Here is a 16,269-nt window from a genome sequence, read left to right as displayed (position 1 = left end):
CCACATGTACATTTGCTCACATGCAGCTTGGGCAATCTTTAAAGCTCCGATTTGAAGACTGGAAAAGATTTTGAATCTTGCCTTCTTTCTGGTAGATTTTTAAAAGCATTAAACGCGACAAAGCCAGGAGATGTGTGTGACTCAGCCCATTGTGCGCCACACGGATTTCAAAAAACCGCACAAGTACATGCATATCTCCTGGTATGTGCAAAAAGTTCAAAAAAGGGGCGAGGAGTGGGAGGGGCATGGGCAGGCTGAGTCTGTAACATGAAGTTTGCACGTAAGTACGCGCACAAGCACACACCAGTGTCACCCTCTGTGTAACTTTACTTCTACTATGGACGGTGTATAAATAATAAAATAGTCAGCAGGATTTTCATGGTCGGCCTAATAGGTTAAAAGGGAAGCAAGTTAGCTAGGGAGTTTAGGAAGTCCTCTCCTTTATTGGGGAGAACTGGGAATGAACTGGGGAAACATTTAATTGCATCGATGTGCATATCTACTGCCCAGAGGCAGGCATAACTTCAACAATAACAGTAGGAGGTTTTTTTTAGATAGGGTTGGGGGGTGGGTTAGATAGTTGAAGGGAGGGGAAGGTGGGGGGGGGGGGGGAGTGGAAGGAAAGTTCCCTCCGAGGCTGCTCCGATTTCGCAGCAGCCTCGGAGGGAACGGAGGAAGCCGGCGTGGCTCGGCGTGCGCAAGTTGCACAGTTGTTCACCCCCTTGTGCACGCTGACCCTGGATTTTATAACATGCGCGCACGCGTGTTATAAAATCGGGCATAGATTTGTTCGCGCCGGGTTGCGCGACGAAATCTACGCCCGCGCGCATGTTTGAATATCTGCCCCTGTGCTTTTAGGCCTAGCTAGAAACAGCTTAAGGCAGAAGTACTGAAAATGATGTAGCTGCAGCATGCTAGGAATTATGTATTTATATAATTTTTAGTAGCAGAATCCTAAACATATAGGCAGGAATTTAGAGTTGTTTGCTCCAAACAGTAATGGTAATTTCTTAGGGAAAACGTAAGCTTATACATAGGTATTAGTTACATGGAACTGAGTATAAGATGCTTGGGAGTTAATGAATATTGATGAAATATCGTGCATATTCATGTAGAGCAGTGGTTCTCAACCTTTTTCCCATCATGACACATCTGACAGACCACACTCAAGTGTGACATTACAATTCATGACGGAAATGAAAAATAAAGGTCCAGTATTATTTTTATTGTTAAGAATGACACAAGAGAAAGATACATTTATTTATTTTATTTTTATTTGTGGCTTTTATATACCGACATTTGTTTAGTAACATCATATCGGTTCACAATCAACAAAATTTCGTAACAGTGCTAAAAAACATAGCGATTAGCAGCAGTGCTTTTCAAATAATATATTAACTTAAGAGAATAATGACAATGCCAGGTAAAGCAGAGAAATTAGAATAGAAGAAATTAACTTAGCGAACAGGTTAGAATAAAAAACATAACATAATTTAAGTTAACCGGGAAAGAGAATGAAAGTTAATTATAACTAGAGGTACATATACTGTCTGAACAGAAATTGCATAAATAGTAAACATCCCACACCAAAACAGCATTAGTTTCCAGTACTCAATCAGTAACCACCTTACTTAAGGAAAAGACAACACTGAAAATATTACACCAGGCCTTAAGACATCAATACATCTCCTATTAGGAAAACGGAACAAGCCAGGCTACTATAGAGCCCTACACAGAAACTACATGCCAGCAGAAAACCTCACCTAAATCACATGTGCTGACCGTCACCTAACAAAGAATAAAGAGACCAAAACGTATAACTAGAAGCATGCAGACAAAAACTGACTTGGAAACTGCAACAAGCCAGGGTCTCTGTATGCAGTGTAACAAAGGAAAAAGCGAAACATCACCAGTCCTTATAAAACAAATCAAGAAATATAAAATCAATAGCATCAAAATCATACTAACAAAAAGAACAGATTATTTCAAAACAGCTGATGAATGGAATATCCAATAATTAAAAACTCATATAAAAAATTTCTAGATACCAATAAAATATTTCAAAATAGCAGACACAAACGCCCAATAATGAAAAATAATAAGGATACAAAAAGGGGCGGATTTTAAATGCCCTGCGCGCGTAAATCCGGCTGGATTTACGCGCGCCTATTTTGCATAGGCCGCCAGCGTGCGCAGAGCCCCGGGGCTTTCTAAAAGGGGCGTGTCTAAAATGGTGCGGCGTTTCGGGGGCGTGACGCGACGTTGCGGGGGCGGGCCCGGGGGGCGTGGCGCCGGCCAGGGGGCGTGGTCGAGGCCTCCGGACCAGCCCCCGGGTCGGGTGATGGTGCGCCAGCAGCCCGCTGGCGCGCGTAGATTTACGTCTGCTTTTAGCAGGCGTAAATCATGAAACAAAGGTAAGGAGGGGGTTTAGATAGGGCCGGGGGGGTGGGTTAGGGAGGGGAAGGGAGGGGAAGGTGGGGGGAGGGCGAAGGAAAGTTCCCTCTGAGGCCGCTCCAAAATCGGAGCGGCCTCGGAGGGAACAGGCAGCGCGCGCTGGGCTCGGCACGCGCAGGTTGCACAAATGTGCATCCCCTTGCACGCGCCGACCCCGGATTTTATAAGATACGCGCGTATCTTATAAAATCCAGCGCCTGGTGCGCGAACAAAAGTACGCAATCGCGCACATTTTTAAAATCTACCCCAAAATGTTTTGCTCTGCATACTTGGGAACGTTTGATATCCAGGTGCCCTGAGATTGTTTTGAATTAGCAGGAGGAGGGATGGTTTGCTTGCAACTTTCTCCTTTCTCTCTCTCACACTGGCTCTCAATCGCTCACATATACACATGCTTTTTCTCTCTTACTTATATAGGCTCTTAATTACACATTTACACACATGCTGTCTGTCTCTTCATGCTTACACATACAGGCTTTCAATCACACACATACATGCTGTCTTTTTCTCTCACACATAGACTCTCATTCACATGCTTACACACATGCACTCTCTTTTTCTCTCATTTACACATAGGTTCTCAATCACATACTCACATGCTCCCTCATCTAAACCAGCTCTCAATCACACACAGACACACATGGTCTCTCTTTTACATATACACACAGGCTCTTAATCATTCATACACATGATCTCTCTCACACAGAAAGCATCTCAATCACACAAGCATACTCTTTCACACAAACAGGTTTTCAATCACAAACTTACACATACAGGTTCTCAGTCGTACACTTCCATTCATGCTATCTCTCACACACACGCTTTCAATCACACACATATTCTCTTTCACATATACAGGCCTCAATCATTCATATTTATTTATTTATTTATATTCCGCTTTTTGCACTTTTTTCAGCGCTTCAAAGTGGATTACATTCAGGTACTGTAGGTACTTCCCTATCCCCAGAGGGCTTACAATCTAATGGGCCGATTCAGTAAAGCGCGGCCATGGTTGCACGGTTTTTAACCCGCTTTGTACACACGTTTTGAGTGCATAAGGCGGACGCACGATTCAGTATCTGCTTTTACGCGTCCTTAGCACTTGCAGAAAAAGACGCGCATCCATTTCCGCCCGCCGCATGTATATGGTATGTTAATGATCGGATTAGCTATTCCCCCCGATACAGTAACGCGCGCCCAAATTATCACATCTTTAACCAGCTTATTTACCACGTCTTTAACCTCTATATTTACCGCCTATCCTGACCCTGCGTTAGTGTGGTGTTCAGTCAGCTTCGGACCAGACAGCGTCATGGACAACATGTATATATTGACTCTGGCGATCTTTTTCATTCGGTTGAGAAGCAGAATAAGAAATGCTCAGCAAGCGAATTCTAGAAGGCAGATTGGAGAAGCCAACAGGGGAGCCCAGCAGCAAGGAGAACCCAGCCAACCCAGCCAACAGGAGAACCCTGCAGCAAGACCAGAGGAGGTATGTGTTCAACAGTACCATCCATCTACTAGGCGTCCTGAGGCTTTGGGGGTCCAGCGGAGACATGGACGCCTCAATGGAAGCCCCGACCTTGGATGTCCAGGCGGGTGCTCAAGGCAGCAGCCATGGACGTTGGAAGGCAGCAGGGCCTCTGATCATGGACGTCCAGAAAGAGGCGGGAATGTCCATGAACGGAAGCCCCGACCTTGGACGTCCGGGCGGGCGCTCAAGGCAGCGGCCATGGACGTTGGAAGGCAGTGGGGCCTCCAATCATGGATGCCCGGAAAGAGGCAGGAACGTCCATAAACGGAAGCCCCGACCTTGGACGTCCGGGCAGCGGCCATGGATGTTGGAAGGCAGCGTTCCCGTCTCTTTCCGGGCATCCATGCTCGGAGGCCCCAACTTTCACAGACGCCCGGACGTCCTTGCATGTCCTTAAGTGCCTGGACGTGGAAGGTTGGGGGTGGCCTCCGATCAAGGACGTCTGGACGTCCGGCCGATACAGTACCGACACGTAAAAAAAAGTGTGGCAGTGCCGGGCGCCCGCGTGTTTGACGTGCACACATTTTGGTTCGCAAGCCACTCGATTCAGTATTCAAATTAGACGCAAATCCAAGCGGTGGCAAATGAGCGTTTGTACATACATGCTGTCTCACTCACACACACACACACAGCACCTCAAACACATATGCTTGCTCATTCACTCACTCCCCCCCACCGAACCAGCAACAGCAGTAGCCTCTTCCACTTCCAACCCTAAAGGCAGAACAACCTCCTTCACTTTCAGCCCTCGCAGAGAAAGGAGTCCCATCAGCCGCGGGGGTTGACTTGTTCTTTGTTTTTCTCCGAGCCGCGCTGCTCATTCCTCAGGCTGCGCCTCTCTTCTCTTCTTCGGGCTGACGCTACCTGCACTAGCATTGTCTCTTCTTCCCATGCATGTACCTGCTGCTCACTACTTCCTCTTTTGGGCCGCGGGGGGGGGGGGGGCGGGGCAGGAAGAAGAGAGCATGCCGCTGACTCCAGCTGTCCTGCTGCATTCCGCTTGGGTTATCAGCATTCTAATCCCGGGTGGAGGACCTATTTTGCTCGGGTAGGGGGAGCAGCTGGGTCAGTGGGGGACCGGGAAGTGTGGCGACACACCTGCGTGTTCTTGGCGACACACCACTTGAGAACCACTGATGTAGAGTATGATATGTTGATCCCTGATTTGTCCAGTGCTTGTTACCAGGGTCTTAAGATCATTTAGAAGATGTGAATTGTTACTGTGTTTCTCAAAGCTCTCATATCAGGATCACAGCTGCTACTCTGTATTACCTGTGCTGCATGATCAGATAATAAAATAAGGATGTAAGATAATTGCCTTCTGTTTCTTTAAATTACAAATTTTTCTTTAAAGCTTTTAAATTGGTATAAATAGAAGTGCACAAAGCCAGGCCAAGGGGCCTCTCAGGTAAGTCCCAAAAAGGGTATGTGGGGAAATATCGTGCTCTGCCCTTGTTATTGGAATTGTGTGTGTATGTGCTTAGGGGTGGGGTATTGTGGATATATATCTACAGAATTGGAGGTACAAGATTTATATTGTGTTTGTCTTGTACATACAGTGACACTGTCTTAAGCCAGAGTATGCTGTGTATGATCTCAATCTCTCAGATTTACTGCTAGTGCTCTTCTTAATACTTGCATTGTGCCAAACAATTTCATTCTGAAGCTTGTATAGGTAACATATCGAGGTGATTTTGAAAAAATATTTTTTAATCAGGTGAGTGATGCCCAATCAAGACTGTTTCTGTATGTTTAGGCCACATTATTTTGGTCTCATTTTACATTTTTTGGTAAGTGATGATTTTCTCTCTATATACATAGTACAGAATAGTCACTTAGTGCTGACATTTCCATTAGTAGGTAATTAGAAAATCTGACTGAAAAAAATGCTTCCAAGAGCGCAAGGTGTACAAACAAAAGAAAAAGAAAAATGGCTGGTGGCCCAGAATGACTCTGCTGGAAAAAATTAAACTGAGGACCTGCACCACACATCTTCCAAGCTTTCCTAGAAAGCTCTGAAAAGCCTATGTGCAAACATAAGAGAGCCGTGTGACTCAGAGAATATTACTTTCATCCTCTTTACACACCCAAGCATACTATTAGCCTTCTCAACTACTTTGTCACACTGAATTGTTACCTTCAGGTCAGAGCCCATATAAAATATTTCTTTTTGTTATAAGCTAATATGGATTATACATGTGCGTGCTTGAAAACGATCATCACAAAATATTAGAGTAGGAGATGTTGATTGCTGATGAATGACAGTGCAAACTCCTTAGTCTAGTCTGAGGACTCTATGCTTTTATTTTGAATATGGAAAACACACAGTACATGGTCACTACAGTCTTAAAGAACACATGAACTGGTCAGTTTGTCCATATCAACATGTAAATTCTGGTCTAGCACCAAGCTCTACTGAGTCTCCTTTACACCTAGAAGAAGACATCAGAGCAATAGGAATTGGTTCAAACGTGAATCATTTTGTAATCGTTCTTCCAGGGCCAGGTACTTATATGGAGCCAGTTCCTTGTGCCTGTAAGAGAGAAAGCCAATGAGTGTAGGTAGGTTAAGCAAAGTTGCTTATCTGTAACAGGTGTTCTCCATATATAGAAGGACAAATCAGCCACACACAAGTGACAATATCTGACAGTGCTGAGACAGAGAAAAGCTCTCTCAGAGCTCAGAAAATCTGAGAAGGTTTTCTGAGCATTGTAACAATTGGTCGACTGCAGCTGGCCACTACTCACCCCAGGTTCCTCTCAGGCCAGGATGCCACCATGCCGGGCTGCTCCTGTTAGGCACGCGTGCATACGTCAAGGCCCTGTGGTGGGAATAACACTGCAGCGCCTTCCAATGATGTCACTGGCTGGGCCCTTTTAACGCCAACGCTACAACTAGACATTACAGAGCTGTAGCCAGACAATTTGGTGTCTATGACCAAGTGAAAAGCTGCGCCCTCACCCATTACACAAAACATGACACTACAAGTTAGGAGACCCTGTCAAATATTTGTACAGCAGTGCCCAAGGTCAGTACAAGGGTGTTAGGCATCCTAGGCAAACCTTACAGCCTTGCATCCCCATCCCACCTTGTCACATCCTCCCTGTACACAATTAAAAATTATACATTTATAATAACAGATTTTACATGAAAAAGGATATTCAAAGTATAGTTTTCTGAAATAAAATATCACTTACAATAAGTATATTATTTTTACATGCACTGCTGTGATGCCAACCAGAAAATCCGTGCTGGCACCCTAGTAGAATGTGCTCGCAACCCCTCAGGAACCTTTCGATCTCTACAGAGTTTCCTTCAATCAACGAGCAATCGTGGCCTTGGATGCCTTACTTCCCTTCTTTGCCCCACTGAACAAGACAAAATGTGAACTGACCAACAAAAACTGTTAGTGACCTTAAGATATCGCATCAGAATCTGACGAGCATCCAATAAGTGAAATTCCCTTACATGCAGCATCCCTGAAGACAAATTCGGAAATGCAGGCAGTTCCACCATCCGGTTCAGATGGAAAGAGGAAACCAGTAAAAAAAAAAAGCACCGTATGCAAAGAAATCCGTAAGAAAGGATCTCTACAGGACAAAGCCTGGAGCTCCAAAATCTGCCTGGCGGAACAAATGGCCATTAGAAAAATCACCTTCATGTTGAGATCCTTCAACAACGGCCCCTGCAAAGGCTCAAACGGAGGGCCACACAAAATCCACAGAACCAAGTTAAGGTTCCACTGTGGATGTAACCTATGCACCAGCGGATGCAAGCGTTTAGCCCCCTTTAGAAAACAAATGATATCTGGATGAGGGACCAAAGTCATTCCCTGAAGCTTGCTCCTAAAGCATCCCAAGGCAGCAATCTGTACCCAAAGTGAATTTTAGGCCAAGCCCTTTGTCAAACCGTGCTGCAAAAAGGTTAAGATGTGAGGAATGTCCACTCACAAAGATTCCAGACTCTCCTTCAAGCACCAGCATACCCTAACATAATCAATGGAAGCAGAAGTCCTTCTAGCTGAAGTAAGGTGGTAAGAACCAGCTCTGAGTACCCTTTCAAATGTAATTGCTTCCTCTCAAAAGCTAAGCCGCACGACAAAAGTGATCCACTGGATCCAAGAAGATGGGCCCTTTCCGAAGCAACCCCTGCAGATGAGCCAATGTAATGGGACTGTCAATTGCAAAATGCATGAAATCCGCAAAGACAATGTGGCCACCCCGGCGCCACCAGAACAATCTTGCCTGGATGACGTCCTATGTGGCGCAACATGTGACCTACGAGAGGCCACAGAGGAAACACGTACAGCAGGATCCCCGCTGGCCAAGGAAGAACCAGAGTATTGGTCCCCTCAGATCCGACCTCCTGACTGCGACTGAAAAACCGTTGCGGTTTGGCATTGCCTCTCAACGTCATCAGATCCATCTGGGGACTACCTCACCTGGCGAGAATGAGGTCTAATGCCTCTGGGGATAACTCCCATTCCTGGGGGTCCAACTGTTGCCTGCTGAGAAAATTTGCTTGCATAATGTCCACTCCGGTGACACGTGACTCCACTATTTCTTCCAGATACTGCTCTGCCCATACAAAGAGGTCCTGGGCTTCCAGCGCCACAGTGCAACGTTTTGTCACGCCCTGATGATTGATATATGTCACTGTTGTTGCATTGTCCAAGAAAACTCTCACCATTCTTCCTCGGATACATGGCAGAAAACACAACAATGCTTTGCAAACCAACCTCATTTCCAAATGATTGATAGACCAGGGTGCCTTCGTTGGCAACCAAAGACCTTGAGTATTCTGTCCCTGTCAGACTGCCCCCCCCAGCCCTTGAGGCTGGCATCCGTATCACCACCACCCAATCTAGAGTCTCCAGATCCACTCCCCTTTCCAGATTGTGGTAAGACTGCCACCACAAGAGACTGGATCTTAAATCCCCTGGCAGCAGTAAAGGCAGAAGAAACTCCTCCGATAACAGATTCCAATGGGACAAAAGTGCTATCTGGATGGGGGGACACATGGGCACAAAAGCCCATGGCACCAAATTTAGCATAGAAGCCATAGAACTCAGAATCTGCAAGCAGTCCCAGGCCTGGGGCACCGCAAGTCGTAACAAATGAGCCAGTTGAGCCTGCAACTTCACTACTCTCTCCGAGGTGAGAAATACCCTGCCAATCCAGGATTGAACCAATCTCCCAGATACTCCAATGACTAGGAAGGCAATAAATGACTCTTGGCCAAGTTTATCACCTAGCCCAAAGACCGCAACCGCTCCATGACCCGTTGAATTGACCAAGAGCATTCCACCTCTGACTTTGCCCATATTAGCCAGTCGTCCAGATAAGGCTGAAATAAAATGCCTTCCCTTCTCAGAGCCACCACCATCACCTTTGTGAACGTGGGTGGTGCTGTTGCCAGCCCGAACGGGAGAGCCAGAAACTGAAAATGCTGCCCTAGCTCCATGAACTGCAGAAACCTCTGATACTCCGCTCATATGGGGATATGCAGATAGACCTCTGTCAGATCCATTGATGCCAGAAACTCTCCTCTGTGGACCGCTGCTATCAATGTCCGCAACATTTCCATATGAAAACGTAGAGCTTGCAGCACCAAATTGACCTTTTTTTGATATTTAGAATGGGCCAAAAGGTACCCTCTTTCTTGGGAACTACAAGTAAATCGAATACATCCCCTGCTCCGGCTGGCACAATCATGTCTAGCTTTTGTAACTGTTGCAACGTAACTCCAAACTACCTCTCGCTTGCTTCTGGATGCACAATGGGAAACCAAGAAAGCCTCTCAGATTGTATGAGAAAATTCTAACATGTAGCCTTCTCTTACCACCTCCAGGACCCACTGGTCTGACTCGATCTTGGTCCACTCTTCATAAAATTGGTCAATCTTCCTCCTACTGCTTCCATAGATGAGTGGACCAGCCTGGCATCCATGTGAAGACTTTCCTCCTCCGGTCCCCGTATCGGAAGCATCCCTGGAGGGTCTGCGGGAGCCCCGAAAAGACTGCTGCTTTCCCAAACCTTGTTTATGACCGGAAGCTGAAAATCTCTTACCAGCCCCAAACCTCCGCCTATCCTGAAAACAGTAATGGGGGGGGGAAGGATTTCTTGGAACTTTTCTTATCCTCCAGCAATCTGTGCCCCTTAGACTACCCCAACTGCTTCATCAGCTGTTCCAGATCTTCTCCGAACTACAGCTTCGCCTTAAAAGGAAGTTTACACAGCTGTGATTTGGACCACACATCTGCCGACTAGTTATGCAACCACAGGAGCCTTTGTACTGCCACTGCAAAAAACATGCTCCTCGCAGATGTCTGAACCAAATCATATAGAGCATCCGCCACATAGGCCACCCCGGTTTCCAATTGTGCCACCTGTTGGGCATCATGCGCCAGGTGAGATTCCTTCTGAGCCTTTTGCACCTAGCACAAGCAGGCTCTCTGCATCAGGCTACTGCAGATCGCAGCTCAAAAACTCAAGGCCGACACCTCTACCAACCTGAATCTCCAGTTTCCTGACCTTTGCATCCTTCAGCATGGCTGACCCTGCCACCTGGGATAGTTGTCTTCTTGGTCACCGCAGAGACCAAATCATCCACCTTGGGAAGCATTAAAACCTCCAAGGTCTCCTCTATCAGCAGATACAATTTTCCATCACCCTATCCACTTTAAGGCCTGCTTTGGGAGCATCACACTCCTGGGCCAGCAACTTCTTCACTTTCTTGGGCAATGGAAAGTCCTTTGGTGGTTCCCGTAGTCCATCCAGAACCAGGTCCACCAGTTCATTATCGGACTCCTCCTCAGTGACCTTAATACATAACTCCTCCAGGAACTGCGGAATAAGAGGCCACAATTCCTCCTTCTGAAATTGCCGGACAACCCTCAGATTGTCCCCTTCCATGGCTTGAATCTACTCTGGGTCCGGTAAGTCCTTGACCGCATCTGGATCACCACCTGTGGGATCTACAGTATTGTTTCCAGTATCATCCCTAGAATCCAGATCTCCCTCCTCCTGCGAGTCTTCCGAATCCCTGAGGTCCCCTTCGCCATCTCCTGAAGAAGGTGAAAGACCCAGGCAACGGAGAAATCCTCCAGCTGCACCTGATGGAGCCACCTTAACTCTCTTAGCAGGAGGTTGCAACTTATGGGCCAGGGGCAACCTCCCACCTGCCCCGTTCTTGAACAAAAAGGCCTTGTGAAGGAGCAGAACAAACTCCATGGAGAAACCCTCCATATCTGCAGCTTCTTCCTACATTGCGTCCTCCTCAGACTCCCCCTCACTACTATGCTCCTCTGATGTGATCATGGGGGACAACAGAGGGGAGGAGTTCCTGGGCCGTCTGGATGCTGTTTGCTTCTTGCAGGAAGCAAATATGGATGCTGACCCCTCAGCTCCACCAGGAGCCTCTGCAACGGGCCCTGCCAATTAGAGATTCTCCGTGCAGTAGCAGCCTCAGTGGAGGTTTCCTCTCCTCCCGAGGTGCAGGCAGAACACAGTGTGGCTGCATTGAGCCAGTTGCCTCTCACCCCATAAGCACGACAGGCTCTCCCTCAGTCTGCAGTCAGCGCCATACTCACATGCACATGGTGCAATCGCCCCAACTGCCATGTTCCAAAAGGGCCTGTTCAACAACGTGAGTCATTCACCCCGAGCTGCCCCATTCACTAATGATGTCTCAGTGATTTCTCTCCCCTCTTCACTATCTGCTTCTGCCACCGAAAAATGCCACCCAGCTGGCCCTTCTCACTTGCGTCTGCCTTAACCAACTATTTTTTTAAGGCACAGTGCTAGAACAAACAGCACCCAACAACAGACAAGCCAATACTTCCCTGTTCCTGTGCCTGGCCGGCGGTGAGGGGGAGAAGACCTCGGAGGGAAAGAGGGAGCCAGATCCCTTGGCTTTCAGTTCCTCTGGATGCTGTGGGCTGAGACAGGCCAGAGATTACCAATCCCCACTTGCCCAGCTCCACCTGAGGAATGACCCAAGAAGATGTCTAACACCTCAGGGAGCAAATTTTCTGTCTCTCAAACTATTCAATTTCTCCTGTTTTTCTTTCTTTCTTTCTTTTAATCTCTCTCAGACTTCAGGTTTGCACATCTACCATCTGCTGGAGACATACTGAGGGACTGCAGGTGGCACTCTCTGTTATGTAGCAGTGAATATAAGAAACTACCATACAGGGACAGACCAAAGGTCCATCAAGCACAGCATCCTATTTCCAACAGTGGCCAATCCACGCTACAACTACCTGGCAAGTACACAAACACTAAGTAGATCCCATGCTACTGATGCCAGTAATAGCAGTGGCTATTCTCTAAGACAACTTGATTAACAGCAGTTAATGGACTTCTTCTCCAAGAACTTATCCAAACCATTGAGTTTAGGACCCTGGCATTGGAGCACAACTGGCGGGAAGACTGTCGTCTTACTATCTTCCTGGAGGGCCTCACTCCCTGAATAAAGGATGAGCTTGCCACCTGGGAGCTACCCACTTCACTGGAAGCGCTTATTGACCTTGCAGGGAAGATAGATCGCCTCTAGGAGAGGAACCAAGATGGTCGTTTGGTAAAGACAGACATAACCTGAGTACTGCTGCTTCAATCCCAGTTTTCACTTGACTCTCTCATGCCAGTGAGCTTGCCGCCAGAAGAGCCCATGTAATTAGGTCCAAGGAAAGGATCCGATGCTGACAATTAGGCCTCTGCCTTTATTGTAAAGCTCAAGGCCACCTATTAGCTCACAATCACGCTCCTCTGATGGTGTTATTAACTGAATCCTGCCCTTTTCAGTCCACAGTCAGGCACTTACTGCTATTATTCGTCGTTATTGGTCTCTGCTTTCTATGCGTGATATCTTTAACTGTCCCCTTTGAATCACTTTTCATCGCGGTAGGAATCTTCGGGACTACTTAGTTCACTCTGAATTACAACCAACTATTTCCTCACCCCTGGCTTTGGGAAGTCATAGCCCAATCGATAAATGTTCAGTTTGTTCACTCTCTCTTTCCCTTTCCTCTTTTACACACCCTATTTCTAAAATAGTGTTTCATTTACATTTTGTTTCGGATTGTTTATCATCAGGTGTGATTTACGTTATCATTTGCCCCTGCCAGAAATTATATGTTGGTAAAACGACACGGCTTAATGAACATCGGTCGAACATTAGCAATCAATATGAAAATGCCCCTTAGTCACACATTGGTTGGCCGAGTCTCATGCTGTCTCTGAGTTGAGATTTTTTATCATTGACGTGTTATCTTCTCCACTCCATGGGGGGAGATGCTCATTCGAAAAGAGCAAAAATGGATCTACACTCTTGATAGCCTCTCCCTGCATGGTCTGAATAATGAGACTGAATGGAGCTACTTCACTTAACTCCATTATGTTTACAGTTTCCTCCTCAGTTCCTGATTGGTTCTCATTTTAACCTTTTCTGATTGGCTGGTGTCTTTCGCACCAATTTTCAGAGTTTAAAGGTCTGTTCTATCCCTTTAATCCCTGCGCTCCCTGTAACCCTATGTTGAAACTGACACAGGTATGGTATAGTCTCTTTAATATACTGGCTTTATCCCATCAATATATGGTTCCACAATGTTATTAATTCGTGTGTTTATTTTCAGATGTGATACTTTAATGATTGTCCTTCCCGACGCAGCCTTGCAGTGCAACACAGTGTCCATGTCATGGGACCTTCTTTGAAAAATTTATGTGCATTACAACACAGTGGAGTTGCCGTACCAAGTAAAACATTATAATTAAGAATAAGATATTTGTGAGGACCTTTACTTTTCTCTGCACTTTACCTTGTTTACTATTTGATTGCTGTGTGCAGAGTTTGTTCTCCATCTTCGTTTGTAGAAAAACGTCTTTGCCAAGATGTCTAGTAACTTGATATCATTTCCTGGAGGGGTACTGGAATGTGTCTTAGAACCATTTGCTTTTTTAAAACTGATTTCACTACTACTGACAAAGGGAACAGTATTTTGATGACTGGAACAAGGATGAACTTTGTGTTTGAGATTTAATTGCCTTACTACTGGTAATATAGACAAGGGAGTCTGCCACATCCTTGTTTGGAATTTCTGTTCTACTCTGTGAACCGGAACAGCAACTATTTGTTTTGGGGTTTGGATATGTTTTAGAACATCAAATATATATCTTCCTTCTATTCTGACTCTTCCTCCTGTAAAGTAAATGGAATTGCTTTTGCCATTTTTTTGGACAAAAACAGAATATGACATAGCCTTCTGTGGAGCTGTATTTTTGGAAGGCTGTGGAGTGGGGGGTCCAATGGGAGATCTGTGGATTCATTAGCATCAGAATGGTATGATAGAAAAATATATGATGATTGTGAGTTGTCCTGTGAGTCAGGGGGTTCTTCTGCTATTGCTCTGCTTTTAGAGGAAGGAGAACCCTGAGACTTAGACTGTGATTCCATATGCATCAAGTCTGGCCTGAGTTGATAAGGTGGACTAGAGGATTCAGTTTCAGATTTTGGAGCCACAGACTTGAAAATGAGAGTCATCAGTTTTAGCTTGGATGGATGAGGTGGAGAGTCTGGGATACTAGTAAAATAGTTTTAGATGTTGTCAAGCCTGATGAAGGAGTGATGTTCATGTCTGGCAAGGGGAATTCCAGTAGATAAAAGATCTAAATAAAATAAAAATCGGCATAGAATGCTTTGTGGAGTAGATTCAGAATTAACAGCTTAGTGCCAATATCTAAATCTCAGCAGAGATGTTGCTGGTGCTGGTGCGGTAAATGGAGCTGGAAAAATTTGCACCAAAGAATGATGGCACAAAAGCACTTTTCTGTGTGTGAATATGTTGTCAGCACCAATGACTGGGGCTTGTCCTGGCTGCTGAATGCTTCAGTGCCGGAAAGCCCAATTGTTCTTCTTCTTTACTGGACGGCGAATGACGCCTGTGCTGAGACTTCTTTGAATCTTGGTGCTTTGCATGAGAAGCCTCTTGCCTTTTTGATTTTGGCAATGGTCCCTCAGCTGATGATGGTTTCCTCTTAATCAATCCAGAGGCTTGAGGAGAACTTAAGAATTATTTTAATAATTAGCTTCGAGATGTTCTTGCCCTGGAGGACATTTGAGCATGGGCAGCACAGTTTGGTACATCACATGACAGGTCTAAACAGTGAACACAGTGATCGAGTTGATCTGACAAGGATGTCTTAAACGAACAGTGAGGGCATTTTTCAAAGCCTGGTTGATGTCTGCCATTGTGAAGAATGCTAAGGTCAAACTCATCTGAGACTAAAACCTAGCATTACTGAAATTATTTTATTCTGGGGACTTGCGAAAACAAAACAGGAAAAATGAAAAATATTTTGTTAAGAGAAGCAAAAATAAACCAGCATAAAATAATTCAATGAGTGGCTTGAAGAAACAGAGCAAGCACAATGCATCCTTTCGCACAAGCAGAAAAAGAAAACCAGGAAGCATCTGCAGTGGTGGCTGCATGGGTAAAATGGTGCACACTCAGAAAATCTTGGGTTTTCTGAGCTCTGAGAAAACTTTCTTCCGTCTCATGGCTGTTGGAGAATGTCACCCACTTGCAGGAGCGGATTCTGGGTAAAGATTGGCCCAGGAATTTTCCGTCTGGGCTGGCCCAGGAGATACCCCGTGGTCTGCCGAGCACGGCTCTGTCGCGGCCGTGCTCGGCAGACCACATGACCAGAGTGACCAGCCCACCGGGGGATGCCCGATCCCCCGATAGGCCAATCTGCCACTGCCCACTTGTGTGGCTGATTACTGTCCTGGAGCATTTCACTGACATTGCCTGGTAATACTTCCCTTTCTCTTCTGGATACCTGTTAAGTCGAAGTTCTAGGATATGGATTCGGAACATGACTTCAGAGCAGTATGATAGGTATGTATCCTCATCTTCCTTGGTCATGGAAACCTGATTCTGCTGATACCACTGTTGCTTCTTCTGTAGCTCTTGTGTCTCCTGCAGATAGAGAGAAACAAACTGAGAACAAATAAAGGGGGAGAAACAGCACTGCTGCTGCTTCTGTAGCTGCCAACATTTTCTGCTGAATAAAAAAGAAAGATATACAGTATATATATATATATATACAAACATATATATATATAGAGAGAGAGAGAGAGAGAGAAAAAGAAAGAATGGCACTATTCATATATCTACCTAATCAAGTTCAACTAAACCAGCGGGCCCAATATTGAAAGTGCATTTAGCACTGGATAGCTGGATAATTAGACTTATCTTGCTATCTAGTGGTCTGCTGAAAATT

The 16,269-nt window shown here is 45.7% G+C and overlaps 1 protein-coding gene across 2 annotated transcripts in view; it reads right to left on the bottom strand.

Moving 5' to 3' along the window:
* Window positions 1-6,267: 6,267 nt before the first annotated feature.
* Window positions 6,268-16,269, bottom strand: part of DRC7 (dynein regulatory complex subunit 7) — a 178,725-nt gene continuing 168,723 nt past the window's right edge. For both annotated transcript variants that reach the window (XM_029608921.1, XM_029608922.1), the window contains exons 17-18: window positions 15,826-15,965; window positions 6,268-6,521 (exon numbers count right to left, since the gene is read on the bottom strand). In XM_029608921.1, the coding sequence (XP_029464781.1) occupies window positions 6,434-6,521; window positions 15,826-15,965 (228 nt within the window). In that variant the 3' untranslated portion in view covers window positions 6,268-6,433. The remainder of the gene's footprint in view (window positions 6,522-15,825; window positions 15,966-16,269) is intronic.

The sequence above is a fragment of the Rhinatrema bivittatum genome, chromosome 7 (genome assembly GCF_901001135.1).
Source record: "Rhinatrema bivittatum chromosome 7, aRhiBiv1.1, whole genome shotgun sequence".
Taxonomy (NCBI): domain Eukaryota; kingdom Metazoa; phylum Chordata; class Amphibia; order Gymnophiona; family Rhinatrematidae; genus Rhinatrema; species Rhinatrema bivittatum.
The sequence above is the reverse complement of the archived record's forward strand: the minus strand, read 5'-3'. Positions and strand labels throughout refer to the sequence as shown.